Raw genomic sequence first — 19,203 nt, 5'->3', positions numbered from 1 at the left:
TTTTTTTTTTTTAAATTTTAGTTTTGTTTCCCCTCTTCCAAATCCCATTGGCTCCTAGCTTTTCTGGCTCAGCCTTGCCTGCTCTGTCCACCTAGTGGGGCACTGCATCCGGGATCAGAACTGCAGGGAGATGTAGGTACTTGATAAATAAGTAAAAATAACTGCTATGTAAGTTTCCAAGATGCCTGGCCTCTCTTGTACCGGCTGGTTACTGGAACTGGTGGGTCCTAGGACCCTGCTGTCCCTACCACACTTCCCGGATTCCACCTTTGTCTTTCAGTCAGGCAGGAACTTTCCAGAAGGCAAAAGACGGGAAGACTGTGGCTGTGGAGGAGGCCGGAAGGGGAAGGTGGGTGTCCGATCCACAGCTGTGTCCACACGGTGTGGTGGACAGCTGTGTCAGTATCGGTGCCCCTGCCAGGACAGGTGCTGGACCAGCTCTGGATGCCATCCTCAGGCACTCAGGGACCCCTGTCCAGTCGCCCTAGCCACTTTGGGGGGTGGGCTACTCCCATGGTGCAGACTTCAGTCCCAGGACCAGGCTCAGGCTGGTGGTCTGAGGGTTCAGCGTGATCCTTAGAGGAAGCAGAGCCCAACGTGCACGGGGCTGGAGGCCATCCGGAAGGAGTCCTGGCTCATGCGGCCTGCTTCTTGGTCCTCAGTTTCCCCTTCTGTTCCCTGAGGATAGGACAGATGTCACAGGTACTCTGCCTGAGGATTCGATTCTCAAGGTGAGGTGGCTGGGCCAGCAGCAGCAGCAGCATGTCGCCTGGGAGCTTGTCAGAAATACAGAATGTTGGACCCCAGTGCAGAGCAGCTAAACTACACAAGAGCCTGAGCTTTAACAAGGGGCCTGTACCGTTTTTCTGCACAGTAAGTGTAAGAAGCACTGATTGATGTTGGAATGGGAAGATGTCTGTAGGGACGATTAAGCTCCAGTCTGATAATAAATGCTATTTTCTTTTCTTTCTCTCCCTCCCTCCCTCCCTCCCTCCCTCCCTCTCTCCGTTCTCCCTTCTCTCTCTCCTCTCTCCCTCCCTTGCCCCAACCCCACCCCACCTCTGTTACTGGGGAACTTAGGCACACAAGGTAAGTGTTCTCTAGCACTAAATTCTATTCTCAGAATACCTCCTCCACATTCCCCCCAAATGGTCCCACTCTGTAGATCAGGTTGATCTGCAAATAACTGTGTAGCCCAGGTTGGTCTTGAACTTGTGGCAATCTAACTGCTCTACCTCCCAAACGATGGGGTTACAGGTGTATGTCACTACACCCAGAAAAGTTCTATTTAAAAAAATTGTACAGTATTTGTTGAAATCTACATATAATCTAACACTATTTTGGCCAGAAACTGTGTTACCCTCTGCATGTGTTAATTTCTTTAATCCTCACGGCATATTTACGGTGTGGGCTCTGTTATTCTTTCCATTTCGTGACGAAGCAATGGTGTGAAGATGAGGCTTAATAACGTGCACAGTATCTCATAGGCAGCGAGAGCTAGCCGGACCCAAGACCACACACGGCCAGGGTCTACACTGTGCATTCCATTGCTCTGTTTGCAGCCATGGATGAAAGGCTGAATGGGAGAATGTCCAATCCCACAACCCCTTGCTGGTTACCTGCATCTGTTTCCAGGTGGCGTATCAAGTGTTCTGAGGAAAGCAGAAACAGAAGGGTCTGTTATTACCTACGGAAACTCCAAGGGCAAGATGTCCTGGCTACAGTGTGAGGATGGGGGCAGACACCCTAAAGGAGGAGTGTGCCTCACCCCTGACAGAGGAGGCTGCGCTCTGGGGAATGGCTCCCAGAGCAGAGGGAGGTCACGTGGAAAGGTCTGGGAGTGAAGATGCCTAAGCCAGGCTGTTTGTTTTGTTCCAGTCTCGCTGTATAGCTCAGGCTGGCCTGGACTGGGAGCTCCTGTCTCACTGTGTAGCTCAGGCTGGCCTGGACTGGGAGCTCCCTCTGTCCTCAGTCTCCCTGGTGCTGGGATTGCAGGCATGTGCCACCATGCTTGATGGTTTCAGCCAGGTTTTGGAGTTGGGAAAAGACGGGGACAGGTGGAAGAGAGGCATCTAACAGAGCTAGGGGAGCTGGAGCCCCTTTACCTGAAAATGTCCTCATCATCTCTGGGAGGGCGAGAATTTTCCTGTGGATATTGCGGATTTTCTTGACAAGGTCAGAGGAGATGGCCTCTGGACTCACAAAAGTGTTCACCTCATACCTGCAGACAAGTTGGAAATCTAAATTTAGTTCGTCTAAATTCCAAAAATAAGATGCTTTGTTTTATTTTATTTTTATTTATGTGTGTGTGTACGTGCACTGCCCTCAGAGGCCGGAAGAGGATGTTGGATCCCCTGGAAATGGAGTTACAGCAGCCTGTGAGCCACCCAGTGTGAGTGCTGGGGAAGAAAACTAGTCCCCTGCAAGAGCACCAATGCTCCTAACACTGAGCCATCTCTCCAGACCCCCAAAATAATGTTTGGGGGCTACAAGGTAAAACCAGTCAGACTGAAGGATGAGCTTGGTATAGGTGGTGAACAGATTAAACATCATTTATTTGCTCTTTTCTGGCCATGTACAGTAGGCATTTCATGAGACCCCACTAGGAACTAATTATAACCACCTCTTAAGAATTGAAGTCAGGCAGCATTACCACTATTCACCTCTAGAGGGCAGCGAGGTATCATTTGAAGAAAAACAGCCTTACACCTTTCTAAACTGTGTGCTTGCTAGTTTTCACAAAGGAAAAGTAGCTGGGAGGGAAGAAAAAAAAGATGAAAAGAAAAAATTATTGTAGTGTGGGGGCTGGAGAGATGGCTCAGCAGCTAAGAGAGCTTGCTGCTCTTCCAGAGGACCTGGGTTTGGTTCCCAGTACCCATATCTAGAGGCTCTAAACCTCCTGTAACTCCAGTTCTCCCCCATCCTCTCTCTCTCTCTCTCTCTCTCTCTCTCTCTCTCTCTCTCTCTCTCTTCTCTCTCAATTTTCTAGACCATTGTAAAGTCATGATTACTATATATAACTTTGTTTCAAGGAGAAAAAAATATGTCTCAAAAACCAACTCATCAGTTTATTCTTTATTTACTTATTTATTTTGAGACAAGATCTCACTCTGCAGCCCAGGCTGGCTTCAAGCTCACTATGTAGCCCAGGCTGACCTTAAGCTCATAGTGAGCTTCCTGAGGGCTAGGATTACCGGCGTGAGTCCTCATGCCCCATCCCAATCCATCTGTTTAAAAGTGAATCTTTAGGACCCAAACCTTTACTGAGTCTGCACTGTTACTGAGAGAAAAACTGGCCTGTGTGTCTATCAGAGTGTTTTTGTAGGGGAGGGTCATAGTGAGTGTCTCTAGGATAGTCATAAAGGAGACTGGCCTGGAGAGAGGGTCCTACCTGCTCTGGTTGAGTCTGACATCCTACAAAAGAAAGAACACACACTTAGTTTCCACACGGCCTGCCCATTGGGGAACTCTGCACATCTTTCTTCCTTCAAACACCAGCTGACGGCACTCCTCCCCAGGGCACTGGATCGCTTCATCACTTTTGCATTGCACTGCTTACATCACAGTTCCAGGCTAGTGTGGGACTCGGCAGTCAGTGCCTTTGCTCTGGTTGCTCTGTCTCGGCTGTGTCCTTAAATGGATTCTGTCTCCAATGATTAATGCACAGACCAGCCAGTTCCAAACTGGACCTGGTATGGAACGAATGGGATTGTGGCAACCACTACAGGGCCGTTGATGGAGCTCCTCCTGTCCCCAGGGCCCATGGCCAAACAACACATGGGTTTCTTACATGGGTTGCAACTCCATGGAGGAGGTGCTTATTGACATACCCATGCTTAGAGAGGTTAAGAGACACCCCCAAGTGACATGGTTAGAAGAGCTGATGCTTAAACCCAAGATCATGTGACCGCAGGATTTTGCCTTGGACAAGTCTCCAGTCCTCTGGACCAGAGGAAAAAGCAGACAACCCTCTGTCCCTCTCAACTGAGGTAATCCCCACTTTCCTTTCCTGCCTGTCTCCAGCATCTTCCAGCCACAGCCTGGTGCCCCCTTCCTGTAGAACCCACTGCTCTCCCACAGGGTGTGGGACTGTGGTATGGCTCTCACTTGAAAAAGCTCTCTTGCTGGCTGCTGACACTTTTCCTCCAGTTCCTCCACTTGGGCTCCCAGCCGGTCGACCTCCCCGGAGATCTTTGTGACATACTCATTCCTCTCTTTCTGGATCTGCTGCTCCAGCTCCCCCAGCCTGGCCAGCAGGAGGTGCCGCTGGTCCCCCAGCTCCTGCTGCAGCCTCTCAAAAGCAGCTTCCACCTGCTGCTTCTTGCTTTCGATCTGAGTCTTCAAGAGATAGAAAGATGGACACAATAGGGAGGATTCAGAGCTGCCTTCTGGAAGGCCATCTTTGTACTTTTGATTAAGAGGAACAAGGAGTAAGTAGTTTCATGGCTCATTCCTCCAAACAGCACTCTGGTAGAAGCAGATGGGTCTCTCACAATAAACTTGCCCATGACGAGAACTATGCTGTTGTCTTAGCCAGAGATTGAAATAATGCCACACTGTGCTCTCAGAGCCACGTTGAGCAGTCCTTCCATATCTCCTTAGAGTTAGGTGGAGTAACTGCAGTTATTTATTTATTTATTTATTTATTTATTATTTATTTATCGATATGTAGCCAAAGATGACTTTGAACTTCTGATCCTCCTGTTTCCACCTCTCAAGTGCTAGAATTAATCATTTCCATTTTATGCAGTGCTGGGGTTGAACCCAGGTATCATGCATTACAGACAATCACTGTACATAAATGAGCTACATCCCCGGCCCATTTACAGTAATTTGTTTTGTTTACTTGTTTGTTTTGAGACAAGTTCTTCCTGTAGCCCCAGATGGCCTGGAACTCACTATGTAGACCAGGTTGGCCTCCATCTCACAGAGATCTGCCTGCCTCCACCTTCCGAGCTCTGGTATTTAAAAGCATACACAACCACAACTGGCCACAGTAATTTCTTAAAAATTAAGGCAAAAGGAAGTTGTAATTAGAGTCAACGCACATTGGTGGAAATGTGTGAGGTTGATTTTAGCCACTGAGCTCACGATCTATGGAGCATGTTTCGGTGGGATTTGAGCGATGCTGAAGAGATCTTTCTATTCCAATACTCTGTCTCCTTGGTCACAGTACTAGCAATACCCTCTGTGGATTTTGCCTCTGAATTCTGTAGCGTGAAGGAAGTGCCAGGGAGCATCTCAATCCAGTCACTCCATTAGCCTGCAGTCTTCAGAGCTGGAGTCCAGGCACAGTGGACACCTGTCCCAGGCTTCTCAGCTGAAGGTGGCGTTTCAGATGGACACACTGGGCCAGGAGAGCTATGGACCCAGGACCAATAGACCCCGGCTCTAGCCATTTTATCATGAACTTGGACTTGCCATATGACCTTAGCAGTACCACTTTTCTATACCAAAGTTTCCCCCTGTGTGCAGAATGGATAAAATAAGTCTCTGATGAGAAGATATCAGTTCCCAAGTCCCGAGACACCAGTCACGGGAGGATGAATTAGAAAAGTTGACCAATTCTTTCCAGCCCAGCAACAGATAGATGCCAGCTAAGAGGCTTCTCCAGTCTTTGGAGAAAACCTACTAGGGAGGGGCTGGGGAATGCATTTCAGTTAGAAAAGTGCTTGCCTAGCATGCATGAGGTCCTGGGCTCCATGTCTAGCTCAACATGGACTGGGTGTGATGGAACATGCCTGCAATCCCAGTGCTTGGGAGATAGAGACAGTAAGATCAAAGTCATCCTCGGCTACATAGTGAATTTGAGGCCAGCTTGATCTATGTGAAACCCTGTGTCTCAATCAATCAATGAATCAATGAATCAATCAATCAATCAGTCAATCAATCAATCAATCAGTCAGTCAGTCAATCAGGAGCAGGAGGCCAGGGTGTGGCCCTTTACCAGAAGCACTTGGAGCTTCTGATCTTCTTGACACTTCAGGTCTTCCATCTTGTCCCTCTCCATGCTCAGAGCTTTCAACCGACTCTTGAGACGCTCCTGTGGGGAGAAGAGCCAGAGGGAGGTGGCTCAGTTAATAATCCAACTCATAAATAGTGCGTGCTGTGCTCTGGGGATTCGAGGCTGACAAAGGCCTAATCCCTGACCCTAAAGAGACCTCCATCCAGGACAGGAGTCCCATCGGGTTGACAGATACTATGGAGAGGAAAAGTTTGCAGTAAGGGGTCTCCGCAGGGAGACAGGAACACAGAGGTGGGCCACGCTGCCTGTGGGGCTGAGGGAAGTCTTTAGACAGCTGATCTCCAGTCTAGTCCCTTCACCTATCCGGGCAGGGCACCATCCGCTTGGAGGTGAGCAGCCTAGGCCGGCTCCTTACCCGGTAGGGCTGGATGGCCTCGTCCAGGAAACCCACGGTGTGTGTCTGGTGGGAGGGGCCCTCCCTGCAGAACACGCAGAGCAGCTCTGCATCCGTCTCGCAGAAGAAGTAGATCTTCTCTCCATGCTCCTGGCAGCAGGTCTCCCCGAGGGGGCCCAGGGGCACCGGGATCATTGCGGCCCGGGCATCCTCCTCCTCTTCCTCCTGGCAGAGCGGGCAGAGCAGCTGTGCGCCCATCGGGGTGCTTGGAGGGAGGCAGAGCCCACACACCGTGTGTCCGCAGGCCAGGCTCACCGCATCCTGCAGGCGCCCGAAGCAGGCAGGACAGGTCACTTGATGGAGTCCCCGCAGGGACCGGGTCGAGGGCATCACGGTGCCTTCCCTGCCGGTCCACGCAGCCTTCTGTCTCCGCGCAGTCGAATTCCCTGAAATTGAGTCACTTTTGAATGCGTCAGCGTCGCCGAGGCAAAGGAATCCGAGAGGAAGGCAGGAATGTCAGCGCTGGGAAGCCACCTGGCTCCGCCTGGGGCACGCCCAGGACTCTGGGCCACCGCCCCGCAGCTCGGCAGGTCAAACTCCGGGGCATCTCGACTACCCTGCGTTTCCCAGCAGCAGCTAGGTGACCAAGCTCTCCAGTCCTGTGGCCTTCCGTCCCTGGGGTGGGGAGCGGCGCACCGCACCATGAGGTCACTTGGAAATGGGGTTTCCTGGAATACCTGGGCCACAGAGGGGTGGGGCCGTTGGGGAGGAGCGCTTCCTGTCACACTGAGCAGGTGGGAGCCATAAACCTGTGACTGTGAGGCACGCAGCGGCATCAAAGTCCAGCCAGGGGTGGACTGCCAGACGCTCAGGGGACTCGGTGCAGAGCTGCAGGTCGGGATTAAGGATCTGTTTGTCTGCCCGTCCTTTCCTCCCCTGCCTCGCCTGCTCCTATTGGTCCTTCCTGTGCCGCCCATGCTGAACCCACCACCTACGGCCCATGCTGAACCCACCACCTCCCTAGAGCCCGGAGGACATTACATCTCAATTTTAGCGCATATATATACATATACATATACATATACATCTTATACACACACATATATATATATATATATATTTTAATGTGTGTGGGTGCCCTGGGAGGGATTCTCAGAGCTCAGGTTTCAGACAGTTGTGAGTGGCCCAACACCAGTGGCCTAACATAGGGTCCTGGGAACCAAACTCATGATCTGCTAACACTGAAGAAAAGGCAAAAGGAAAGACTATTTCCCCCCCAAATTAAGAATGAGTTCAGGAGGCAGGACATCGCAAGGCAGATGGCTCAGCACTTAGGAGTGCTCGCTGCTCTTTCAGAGGATCAAAGTTCTGTTCCCAGCACCCACAATGAGCAGCTCACAACCGCCTGGAACTCCAGCTCCAGAGGATCTGACACCCTCTTCTGGCCTTGGGCACCCACATACATGTGCATGCACACACAGGCAATGACCCAAATCTTTTTTTTTTTATTTATTTTTTATCTTTTTGAGACAGGGTCTCCTTGTAGTCCCAGCTGACCTGAACTCACTATGTAGACCAGGTTGGCCTTGAACTCACAAGGATCCGTCTGCCTCTGCCTCCCGAGTGCTGGGATTAAAGGCGTGCGCCACTACACCCGGATAATTTTATTTTTTATTTGCAAGTAGAAGGCAAGGAACTGTGACACAAATGCTGATCAATGAAAACTCAAACAGATTTGGCCACATTGGCTTAGGATTTATTGTTTTCATATTATTACATCCAATTTTTATCTTTTAAAAAGTATAATTGCACAACTTTCTCATAGGCTATATTTTCTTTTTAAAGATTTATTACTATTTTGTTTTTAAATTATGTGTGTGTGTGTGTGTGTGTGTGTGTGTGTTTGAATGTGTGAATTCAGGTTCCTTCAGAGTCCAGAATAGGACATTGGATCCCCTGGAGCTGGAGCTGCAGATGGTTTTGGGCTGTCCAGTGTGGGTGCTGGGAACAGAACCTAGGTCCTCTGGAAGAGCAGAACACATTCTTAACTGCTGGGCCATCTCTCCAGCTCTACTGCCAATTTCAGTAACAAGCCATTGGGGCACATATGGGGAGAAGGAGATGAGAACTGGAAGTTACAGTGACTTTCCAAAAATCAGAGAGCTTAACAACCACAGGGCTGGGACAATTGGAGTGTTGGCTTCCGGCCCTGAGTTTCTCCCACAGCCCTGTGCTCCTCCCACAGCTGAGACACAAGGTCAAGTGTCTGGGGTCCCTATGTGGTCACCTGCCACCCCCCACCCCATGGACAAAGGCAGGTCCTCCTGTTCCCCACCCCTTTCCATCCCACCTACTTTTCATGTCCCCTCCCCGTCCTGCCCCACCTGCCCCTAACAGTATGCCCTAGAACAATTTACCAATCCCAGAACAGCCTACCACTCAAAGAGACTGAGCAGTGACCTGTGGCCAGTACTGACAGCTGTGCTGTGTGTATAAAAGACTTCATATAAATACAAAGCAAGGCCCAGAGTGGTGGCACTAGCCTTTAGTTGCCCTGGACGAAACCCAGGGCCTTGTGCTTGGCTCCATCGCTGAGGAAAATCCTCAACCCCAGCATAAGCCTTTAATTCCAGTACTCTGGAGGCAGAAGCAGGCAGATCCTTGTGAGCTGGAGGCCAGCCTGGTCTACAAAGGGAGTTCCAGGCCAGCCAGGGCTATATAGTGAGACCCTGTAATAAACAAACAAACAAACAAACAAACACAAAGAAATGTAAAATATTGATGTGTTTTATGTTTTCATGTGTTCAGTTCATAATATTTTGGTAACACTGGGCTAACTTAAACATATTATTAATATTTATATTCTCTTTTTACTTTAAAAATTTTTTATTATTTTTATTTTACATGTATTAGTGTATTGCCTGTATGTGTATAAGTACACTTGTGTCATACAGTGCCTATGGAGGTCGGAAGGTGTTGGATCCCCTGTAACTGAAGTTACAGACACTTGTTAGCCATCATGTGGGTGTTGGGAACCGAACCCAGGTCCTCTGTAAGAACAGCCAGTGCCCTTAACTGCTGAGCCATCTCTTCAGCCTTTCTTTTTACTTAAAAAAAAAAAAAATCAAGCTGGGCGTGGGGGCGCATGCCTGTAATCCCAGCACTTGGGAGGCAGAGGCAGGCGGATCTCTGTGAGTTCAAGGCCAGCCTGGTCTACATAGTGAGTTCCAGGACAGCTGGGGCTACAGGGAGACCCTGCTTCAAAAAAACAAAAACAAAAAAAACACAACACCCCCCCAACCCAAACAAACGTTTTCTCAACCTTTATTCTGAAAAGCATGCCAACTTATAGATACTGAAAGAATGCCTACATAATTTTTAAACTTAAAAATTTTTTGATTAATCTATTTTTTATTTGTTCTTATTTCATGTGTACAAGTATTATGTCTGCATGTATGTAAATGCACTCATGTTGTACAATGGCCATGGAGGTCAGAAGAGGGTTTTGGATCCTCTGGAACTGGAGTTGCCATCATGTGGGTGCTTTAGAACCCAGGTGTCTGCAAGATCCACGGAGCCATCTCTCCAGCCCTGATTTATCTGTTTTGATCTTATGTGTATGAGTGTTTTACCTGCAATGTATCTAGTACACCTGTGTATGCAATGTCCTCAGAGGCCAGAAGAAGGCGTCAGAGACCCTGGAACTGGAGTTATAGAGGGTTGTTAGCTGCCATGTGGGTGCTGGGAACTGAACCCAAGTCCCCTGCAAGAGCAGCCGGTGCTCTCAACCTCTGAGCATCTCTTTATTATTTTTCATTTTTAATTATGTGTGTGGGGTATGTATGTGGGTATGTGCTGGTGAGTACAGGTACCCTTGGAGGCCAGAAGCATCAGATTCCCTGGGGACTATAGTTATAGGTAGTTGTGAGCTGCCCTGACATGGATGCTGGGAACTTCGGTTCTCTTCAAGAGCAGCAAACGCTCTGACCCCCTGAGCCATCTCTCTGGCCTCACTGTATACGTTTCAACTCTGTCTCCACTTTGCTCTCACTTCCATACATACTACAACACACATCTTTTCAGAACAAGGAACTTCTCCATGTGACCACAATACTGTTAAGAAATTTAACGTGGGCTGGCTAGCTGGCTCAGCAGGTAAAGGCACTCGCTGCTGAGCCTGATGACCTGAGTTCTATTCCAGAGACCCACATGGTGGGAAGAAAGAATGACTCCACAAAGTTGTTCTCTGATCTCCTTATGCACACTGGGGCACCAGTGCCCACACACGCATATCATGCCCAAACACACACTAATAATAAAGAGAACGCTGGAGGATCCCCCTGAGGAGAGGGCCAGCTTCTGTCCTCTGTCAGGGCTTGTCTTGGGGTACTAGTTTGAAGACCAGAGGTCAACTAGCTCACTTGATTTCCTTTCTAATTAGAAAGGGATTGAAGAGAAGTTGTATGTACCTGTCTCCTCCCAGAGCCTACCGGGTTAGCTTTATGCCTTTGCTTTTTATTTTGTTTTGTTTTGTTTTATTTTATTTTTTGTCTTTTTTGAGATAAGATAGGCCCAGCTGGCCTGGAACTCACTATGTAGATCGGGCTGGCCTCAATCTCACAGAGATCTGCGTGCTTCTGCCTCTGAAGTTCTGGGATTAAACGTGTGTACCACCATGTCCAGCCTTTACCTTTTTATGTTTATGAGTGTTTTTATTTTATGTGTATATGTTATGCCTGCGTGTATGTAAGTATACCTGTGTTGTGCAATGCCCGCAGAGGTCAGAAGAGGGCATCAAATCCCCTGGAACTGGAGTTATGGGTGGTTGTTAGCCATTATATGAGTGCTGGTATTTGAACCCTGGTCTTCTGAAAGGACAGTGCTTATAAGCCCTGAGCCATCTCTCCAGCCTTGAAACTTTTCAGTTGTTTATGTGGCTTGCATCAAATTTCTTTTTTCTCCAAAGCAGGGTCTTTTGTAGCCCAGGCTGGCTTCTAACCTACTGTGTAGCAGAGGCTGGTCTTGAACTCCTGATCCTACCTGCTCTGCATCCCAAGTGCTGGAATTATAGACCTGCACCACCAGGCCTGGTTGTGCTTCATATTTTTCTTAGAATGTGCTGCTTGGAATACTCAGAGCTCTGACTGCAGATCATGCATGGTCAGTTGGGCTTTGTCTGTGGACCTTGGGTGAGCTGTGTTACCCTGGTGGAGTTTGCAAAACCCAGACCCAAGCCCCAGGACAACATAGAGTGGAAGTGAAATGAATAAGATCCCATGTTAAAGTGCTTCTGTCAGTGGATGGTGCGTAGTCCTGGGAAAAACTGCTGGCTGGGACTGCATTTCCATCTCCTCCCCAACCCAAGGTACAACCCAACCTCTTTTAAAGCCAGTGATAGGCTGTGGACCATCACCAATGAAGTTGCTTGTGCTGTGCACACCCGAGCCCAAGGGCCTTATCTGAGTCCCCACACTCTCCTGCCCATTGACTGGCAGGCCCTGTGCTGGCTGATACCTCCAATCTCCCTGGAGACAGGTGGCTGTGTGCAGGGAGGCAAGAGTAGCAGCCCTCTGTGAACCAGGCTCCTCTCTGTCCCCAAAGAAGACCTCTCTTTCAACAGTGGACAGCTGAGACCAACACTCATCTTTCTGTGAGCCGCTGTTAGGACAGAAAGGGACCGTGAGCCTCAGGCCATGGGCACTGGTCCAGAGAGGAACTTTTGGCATCTCAGGATGATGCTGTGAACTCCAGGACCTTCCTCTTCTGCCATTTTTTCATCTCTGCTGTTGGCAGGAGTGTGGGGCTGTTCATGGGAGGGCAGGACAAGGAGCACCTGGTGTCAGAGACGCAAATGGGCACCCTGTCCAAGTGCGTGTGACTATGTCAGTTTCCAGACTTGACAGTGTTCTCTGGTGTTTTGAGTCTGGAGTGTATCTTTCCTCCTCAGCCAAGCAGAGGCAGTGACCTCCAGGAGGCAGAAGCCCCAGTACGGGCTGACATGGCCTCAGCATCTGTGGCCAGCTTGGCAGATGAGGTCAACTGCCCCATCTGTCAAGGCACCCTAAGGGAGCCGGTCACCATCGACTGTGGCCACAACTTCTGCAGGTGCTGCCTCACTCGCTACTGCGAGATCCCGGGCTCGGAATCGGAGGAGTCCCTCACCTGCCCACTCTGCAAGGAGCCCTTCCGCCCCGGGACCTTCCGTCCCAACTGGCAGCTGGCCAACGTGGTGGAGAACATCGAGCGCCTTCAGCTGGCGTCCACGCGCGGCCTGGAGGCCGAGGATGCCTGTCCAGAGCACGGGGAGAAAGTCTACTTCTTCTGTGAGGATGATGAGGCGCAGCTCTGCGTGGTGTGCCGGGAGGCTGGGCTCCATGGGGCCCACACGGTGCGCTTCCTGGAGGATGCTGCAGGTCCTTACAGGGTAGGAGAGGACCCCAGCAGGTTGGGGCTCCGGGGACCCTGTGGGAGCTGGAATTGGACCGACAGGAGTAAATTACAGTTGTGGATTCTGGGGAAGGGGAGCGACATCCAGACCCCAAATTCTCTCCTCCTGCCTTTATGATCACACAAGCACAGAAAAGCACATGAGTGTGATTGAGAGGGAGTTCTGTGTTGTTTTCTTGGGAACCACAGACAGCAGGAGCTCAGTAAATTCTTGCCGAATGAATGAACCACCGAACTTGTGTCTGTGTCCTGTATTGAGGTGTGTCTGTGGTTTGAATTTCACTGAAAAACCATGTTTGCATGTTTACAAGGGCGAATGGTGTGTGTGTGTGTGTGTGTGTGTGTGTGTGTGTGTGTGTGTGCTGGTTTTAGTTACTTTTGCACTGTATTTAATACACACGAGTGTCTATATGTATGGATGTCTCAATTTGTTAATTATCATTTGATAGTGAGAATTATTTATGTATTTTCTCTTTGAGACAGAGGTTGCCTCAGACTCACAGCCAAGGATGATCTTGAACTTCAGATCCTCCTGCCTCTGCTTTCTGAGTAATAGGATTATAGACATGTGCCACCACACCCGGTTTATGTGGTGCTAGGGACTGAACCCACGACTTTGTGCATGCTAGGCAAGCACTCTACCAACTGAGCTGCAGCCCTTGTGAGCATAGGGGACAGGGTCTCCCTGTAGGCCCAGCTGGCCTGGAACTCGCTATGTAGATCAAATTGGCCTCGATTTCACAGAGGTCTGCCTGCCTCTGCTTCCCGAGTGCTGGGATTAAAGGCGTGCACTACCACACCCAGCCTATATGTATTTTTGAACACACATGTGGACCTTTATGAGTGTGTGCTTGTTTGTAATTGGTTCTAGAGCAAACAAATTTTAAAACCTGGCATCAATTATTTTTGCATCCAAATTTCTTCTCCCCTGTGTACTGTGTCTAGGCAATTGCTTCTAATAAGAAGGAAAAGCTATTATTTGTGTGTGTTTCCTTTGGATGAAATAATTTCAGTGAAGGGCATATCAAGCTCATATCCCAAATGCCAGATTAAAATGGTATAAAGCTCAAGGGGGAACCAAAGTCATAGCCTTAAATGGCACATGAGAAACGGAAAGCTCTGATCAAAATTCTTGAAGCATAGAGCAAAAAAACAAGGCAGGCTCCAGGATTGGGGTGGGGGGTGCTCACCTATATCCTAGCACTGAGGAGGAAGGATACTGAGTTCAGGGCCAGTTAATTTGAAGCAAGCCTGAGCTACATGAGATCCTGTTTCAAAAACAAAACAAATAAAAATCAAATCCCGAGTCTCATACTCATTTCCAGGGCGTTTCATTCCCCTGGGCAGGGGATGTGAGGGGGATCTCCTCCACAGTCACTTTCTCCACCTTAGCATGGACTCATGCCCCCTCTCTCCAGGAACAAATACAGAAGTGCCTTATGTGTCTAAGGAAAGAGAGAGAGGAGATCCAAGAAGTCCAGTCAAGAGAAAACAAAAGGATACAGGTGCTCCTGGTATGTCTCCACTCTCCCTGGGTCCTGCCCCTCCCCTGGGTCCAAGGTTGTCTCTAAACTGAGGCCATAGAGCACACAGGGCCTTGGAGGTGTTCTGGGTTTGAATCCTGACTCTGACATTAACTCTCTGATCTTGAGCAACTCGGACTTCAGCTTATTCATCTGTGAAATGGAGATTCAGTGTGATTCTGCCCATGACAGCTTACTGCTGTGCACATGCTGTGCACTTCCTACAAGTCAGGAAGCTAGGTGTCTCTAGAGTCTCTTTTAGGAGCCACAGTGATGGTGCCGAGGCAGTGCTGAGCTGTGTAGCTCCCTGAAGTGGGATGGCAGGTGGACAGGACAGCAGCTGCAGCTCCAAATCCAGCTGTGGGCTGAGGATTGGGGGGAGGGGGCTCGATTTTACCACCAAACCTTGGAAGATGTGAATCTAAACCAAGGGAGAGATGGGAATAAGAAAATGAGGAGTAGGAGGAGGAGGAAGAGAAGGAGGAGAAGGAAGAAGAGGAGGAAGAGGAGGAGGAAGTATCTTAAAAGGAAGGCCCTCCATGCCCAGCTCAGAACTAAGCACAGCAGGAGGAGAAAAAGGAAGAGGGAGGGAGGAAAGGGAGAAGAATGGAGGAGGAGATGGAAGAGAGGAGGAAGAGGAGGAGGAGGGGGAAGAGGAGAGGAGGAAGAGGAGGAGGAAGAGGAGGAGGAGGGAGAGGAGGAGGAAGAGGAGAAGGAGGAGGAGGGAGAGGAAGAGGAGGAGGAGGAAGAAGAGGAGGAGGAGGAGGAAGAAGAGGAGGAGGAGGAGGAGGAGGGGGAGGAGATTCTGGCTGCTGCAGAGGAACATGCCCTTCTTACTGTCATCCTTCCTCCCCAGACTCAGGTGGCCACCAAGAGACAGCAGGTGGTTTCTCAGTTTGCACGTCTGAGCCAGTTCCTGGAAGAACAACAGAGTTTTCTCTTAGCACAACTGGACAGGTTGGACGGGGACATCCTGAAGCAACAGGAAGAATTTGATTCCCTGGTCACCGGGGAGATCCGCCGGTTCAGCACCCTGATCGAGGAGCTAGAGGAGAAGAACGAGAGACCAGCAAAGGAGCTGCTGACGGTGAGGCCTGCATTGGCCCAGGCCTTCTGGAATCATTGCTGTGCCTCCCTCACTCCTGCATCTCGAATCCCAGATAGGATGTGGGGCAGAGGGCCAGAGCTTTGAATTCTAGTCCATGCTTCCCCAAGAGTTTCCTGGTCACTGTGCTCTCTGGTCTCTGTCCCACCATCCACGAGATGGGGAAGGAACACTCCCTCATCCTCTCTCTGGGCTTCTGTGAGGATCTAACAGTGAAATGGGATGGAAGTGGCACTTGGAAAGTACCAAGCGCTGCATAAACAGCTGCCAGGAGCTGTTCCAAAGAAAATTTCTTTTTTTATAACCTAGATGTTCCTTCCACTGGCCAGGATGTCCTTCCTAACCTGTATTACTTCCTTGACCTGGAGGAGAGCTATTGGGGTCCCAACAGTGTGACGTAGGGGAATGCTCTGGAGACTGAAGCAGGAGCTCTCAGGATGGGACTTGCTTTACCTTTGTAAATTTGAGGAACAGGTCACGATACCACTGTGTCCACAAAACAAAGGAATTGGGTGCTGGTCCCCACAGCACCCTAGCACTCTGTGACTCTGTGATTCCGTGATCTGCTGTCCCTTTTCTGTTCAGGGCTAGGAATATGGTGTTTTGGCTTTTGTGGTCATAAGAAAAGTGGGAGAGGGAAAACCAAACCTGACTCCTTTCTCTCTTTCTCCCCCCCAGGATATCAGAAGTACTCTAATAAGGTAAGTGACACAACGTCTGTTTCTTTTTCCATATAGGTATCCATACATGCACCACCTGCCTAGTTACACATACAAATATACTACACTCTCATGTTAAGGACATGTAGTTACATACAAACCTTCACATAATCACAACCGTTCTCAAGTGCTGCTGTGGGAACACCCACTGTATAGCAGTGGGGGCCATCCGAGAGGAAAGGTGCCTCTGTGGGAAGTAGCCACTCCAGGCCCTGTTAGAAGATGGCAAACTCAGTGTGGAAGCGTCATTTAAAAAGAATAATTTGTCAGGTGTAGTGGCACACGCCTTTAATGCCAGCACTAGGGAGGCAGAAGCAGGCAGAGCTCTGTGAGTTACAGGCTAGCCTGGTCATACTGAGTTCCAAAGGGTTAAAAAGTAAGACCCTATTTAAGAAAAAAGAAAAGAAAAGGAAAAAAAAAAAAAAGATACTTCCCAGACTCTGCCATTTCTTTGCCCCTAGATGTGAAACCAGAAAGTGCCGGAAACCAGAGGCTGTGTCCCCAGAGCTGGGCCAGAGGATACGAGATTTTTCCCAGCAGGCCCTCCCTCTGCAGCAGGCGATGAAGGCATTTCTGGGTAAGAACACTCTGGGCCTCCACAGTGTTCAGGTAGGCTCCCAGCTTGGGCTTAGGGATGGATGGCCTCCTGACTCCACCACCAAATAGCTATGAATTCTGGGAAGGCTTATCTCCTTCAGTGCCCTGGCTTTCCTGTTTGCCAAGTTGTATAAAGTCTTCCTCTCAGGATGATTTGACTGTGAAGAGAAAAAGAAACGTGAAGATTTCTGTGTGGAGCGAGTCAACCTATTAAGACAAATCTGATCAGTTGGCATGATGTAATAGAAAAGATAATGTTTAACAACTCTGTATTCTCTATCACTGAAATCTTTAGCAGCATTTGTAAGGCATGGCGCGTTCTTGATGGCGGACGTTGTTAATCATAGAGACAGTATTCATCTTCGTACTGTAAAGCTGACTCATCCCTCGCTCTCTTTCGCTTTCCTCCTATTAGTCTCCAGAACGGAAGGTTGAACCCCAGGCCTTGTGTGTGGTAGGCCAGTGCTCTACCACTGACCGACAACCCCAGCCTTTTTTTTTTAACTTCCTTATTTTAGTGTGGCTGTCAGAGTTGAGCCATCATTTTAGGGCCTGTGCCCCAATCCTTTCCCAGAATAGGGAGTCGTGATGAGACACATCCAGGAGAGTTTGAAATGTAAGTTGTAGCGTTCTGTTCCCCACCAACCGCCACCTATTTCTAAATGTCTCACCCTCAAAAGCACCCCCCCATGAGAACATCCCCTGGAGGTCTTCATCTTACAAGTACTTCCATGGCTACATGGTGAAGGAAATTTTACTCTAATCTAAGACTGGTTTTTGACTGGCCCCAAAGTTACTTACAAGTAGAAGGAAATAAATGAGCCGACATATCTGTCCCTTAAGCAGATGTTTCTTAATTCCTGTGAGCAGCAGATACACAGGTAAGCAAGGCAGGCATGGTCCCTGGACTGCTCAGAGCTGGGGTGTCAGACTTCTCAGTGGGGCTCCATCCCAGTACCATCAGCATCCCCTTGGGAGACTGTAAGAGATGCCGATTTACAGTCCGGTCCCAGAGCATCTGGGTCTGAATGGGAACAAGTGCTCCAGGAGGGCTGGATGTAGCCGCACGGTTAGAGGAGTCCAACTTCCACTCTCTCCGCTCCTTCCCTGTTCCGGGCCTCCATTTCCTCATCACTGGCGTTCTGTGGTTCTGAGATTAATGAAATCTCATCTTGTCACCATTTCCTCCTTACAGAAATGCTCTGCTTTGAGTTGGACTATGAGCCAGGTAAGTCGGCCCCTGTATCCATATATTCTACATCCAACCTCAGAAATCATTCAGAAACACATTCTTCTGTATTAAATATGACCAGGTTTTAAAACTTTATTCTCTAAATGATATGGTGTGATGACTATTTACATAGCATTTACATTATATTAGGCAACATAAGTAATCTAGAGATTATTTGAAGTGTATGGGAAAGTGTATGGGAGGATGTGTGCACGTTGTATGTGAATAATATTTCATTTTACATAAGATACTTGAGTTCTGTGGATTTTAGTACCCAAGGGGGATCCTGGAACCAATCTCTCTTGGAGCTTGAGGGATGACTCTATAAGATCCCGAGGTGAGCCACAGAGAGAGGACGGGCACATACATATTCCTGACAAAGCTGGTATCCGATCTGTACAGAAAGATTAGATCAAAACTGAGTAAGGTGTGTTAGGGAAGCCCCTTCTGGATGAGGGGACTTTGGTCTGCCTTTAGAGTCACGTTCTCTGAACCGTCAGGAACTTCTGCTCCTTGAGATGTCATTTCATAGACGACAGAGGCAGAGCAACCTAAGAGCCCATCAATGCCGTCAGTTCCTCCGAAGGCCCTGGAGAACCGTGGAATTGTTGGAAGGGGCTCTCTAACCCATCGATAAGCCTGAATTTATAGGTTTTCTCGGATTAGAGATACTAAATGTAGCAATATGTTCGCATCTGCAGAAGTTAGGGTGCTAAAGCGTGGGTCTCAGGTTTCGACAGTTTAAATTCCTGAGCAGCGAGAATAACCCAGGTGAGCCAGAGCCCGACGGGAGGAAGAGCTGTGCACATGACCACAGGGTCCAGGGAGGGCAGGGGCACGACTGCGAGGTCAGGACCCAGAGGAGGGAGTTTCTGCCTCTGAGATAAAGGTGTGAAGAGGCTGTGTGTGAGGAGGCTGTGTGTGAGGAGGCTGTGTGTGAGGAGGCTGTGTGTGAGGAGGCTGTGTGTGAGGAGGCTGTGTGTGAGGAGGCTGTGTGTGAGGAGGCTGTGTGTGAGGAGGCTGTGTGTGAGGAGGCTGTGTGTGAGGAGGCTGTGTGTGAGGAGGCTGTGTGTGAGGAGGCTGTGTGTGAGGAGGCTGTGTGTGAGGAGGCTGTGTGTGAGGAGGCTGTGTGTGAGGAGGCTGTGTGTGAGGAGGCTGTGTGTGAGGAGGCTGTGTGTGAGGAGGCTGTGTGTGAGGAGGCTGTGTGTGAGGAGGCTGTGTG

The 19,203-nt window shown here is 49.3% G+C and overlaps 2 protein-coding genes across 3 annotated transcripts in view; one reads left to right on the top strand and one right to left on the bottom strand.

The window, feature by feature from the left end:
* Positions 1 to 13: 13 nt before the first annotated feature.
* Trim15 (tripartite motif containing 15) lies at positions 14 to 6,864 on the bottom strand. 2 transcript variants are annotated; one of them, XM_029557674.1, is made up of 7 exons: positions 6,381 to 6,864; positions 5,948 to 6,043; positions 4,108 to 4,338; positions 3,392 to 3,414; positions 2,106 to 2,221; positions 1,620 to 1,652; positions 14 to 776 (listed from the first exon to the last, which is right to left on the bottom strand). In XM_029557674.1, the coding sequence occupies exons 1-7, from the start codon at positions 6,747 to 6,749 to the stop codon at positions 727 to 729; spliced, it is 918 nt and encodes a 305-aa protein (XP_029413534.1). In that variant the 5' UTR covers positions 6,750 to 6,864; the 3' UTR covers positions 14 to 726. The 2 variants fall into 2 exon arrangements, with proteins under 2 accessions (XP_029413534.1, XP_029413536.1); XM_029557676.1 differs by having other exon boundaries at positions 14 to 678.
* Positions 6,865 to 12,357: 5,493 nt separating this feature from the next.
* Trim10 (tripartite motif containing 10) overlaps positions 12,358 to 19,203 on the top strand; it is a 13,113-nt gene continuing 6,267 nt past the window's right edge. Inside the window, exons 1-6 of the mRNA XM_008855987.1 lie at positions 12,358 to 12,783; positions 14,225 to 14,320; positions 15,186 to 15,416; positions 16,113 to 16,135; positions 16,615 to 16,730; positions 17,946 to 17,978. Coding sequence (XP_008854209.1) covers positions 12,358 to 12,783; positions 14,225 to 14,320; positions 15,186 to 15,416; positions 16,113 to 16,135; positions 16,615 to 16,730; positions 17,946 to 17,978 — 925 coding nt within the window. The remainder of the gene's footprint in view (positions 12,784 to 14,224; positions 14,321 to 15,185; positions 15,417 to 16,112; positions 16,136 to 16,614; positions 16,731 to 17,945; positions 17,979 to 19,203) is intronic.

Source organism: Nannospalax galili, unplaced genomic scaffold (genome assembly GCF_000622305.1).
Source record: "Nannospalax galili isolate Female #2095 unplaced genomic scaffold, S.galili_v1.0 scaffold3052, whole genome shotgun sequence".
Classification (NCBI taxonomy): Eukaryota; Metazoa; Chordata; class Mammalia; order Rodentia; family Spalacidae; genus Nannospalax; species Nannospalax galili.
This window is presented reverse-complemented; position numbering and strand designations above follow the sequence as displayed.

Excerpts from the sequence above, each read along its gene's own strand:
- Trim15 (XM_029557674.1), bottom strand. The coding sequence starts at position 6,749 with ATGCCCTCGACCCGGTCCCTGCGGGGACTCCATCAAGTGACCTGTCCT. Across the intron at positions 4,339-5,947 it reads AGAAGCTCCAAGTGCTTCTG|ACTCAGATCGAAAGCAAGAA; the intron begins GTAAAGGGCCAC and ends TATCTCTTGAAG. Across the intron at positions 777-1,619 it reads CCACCTGGAAACAGATGCAG|CTCCCAGGCGACATGCTGCT; the intron begins GTAACCAGCAAG and ends ATTTCTGACAAG.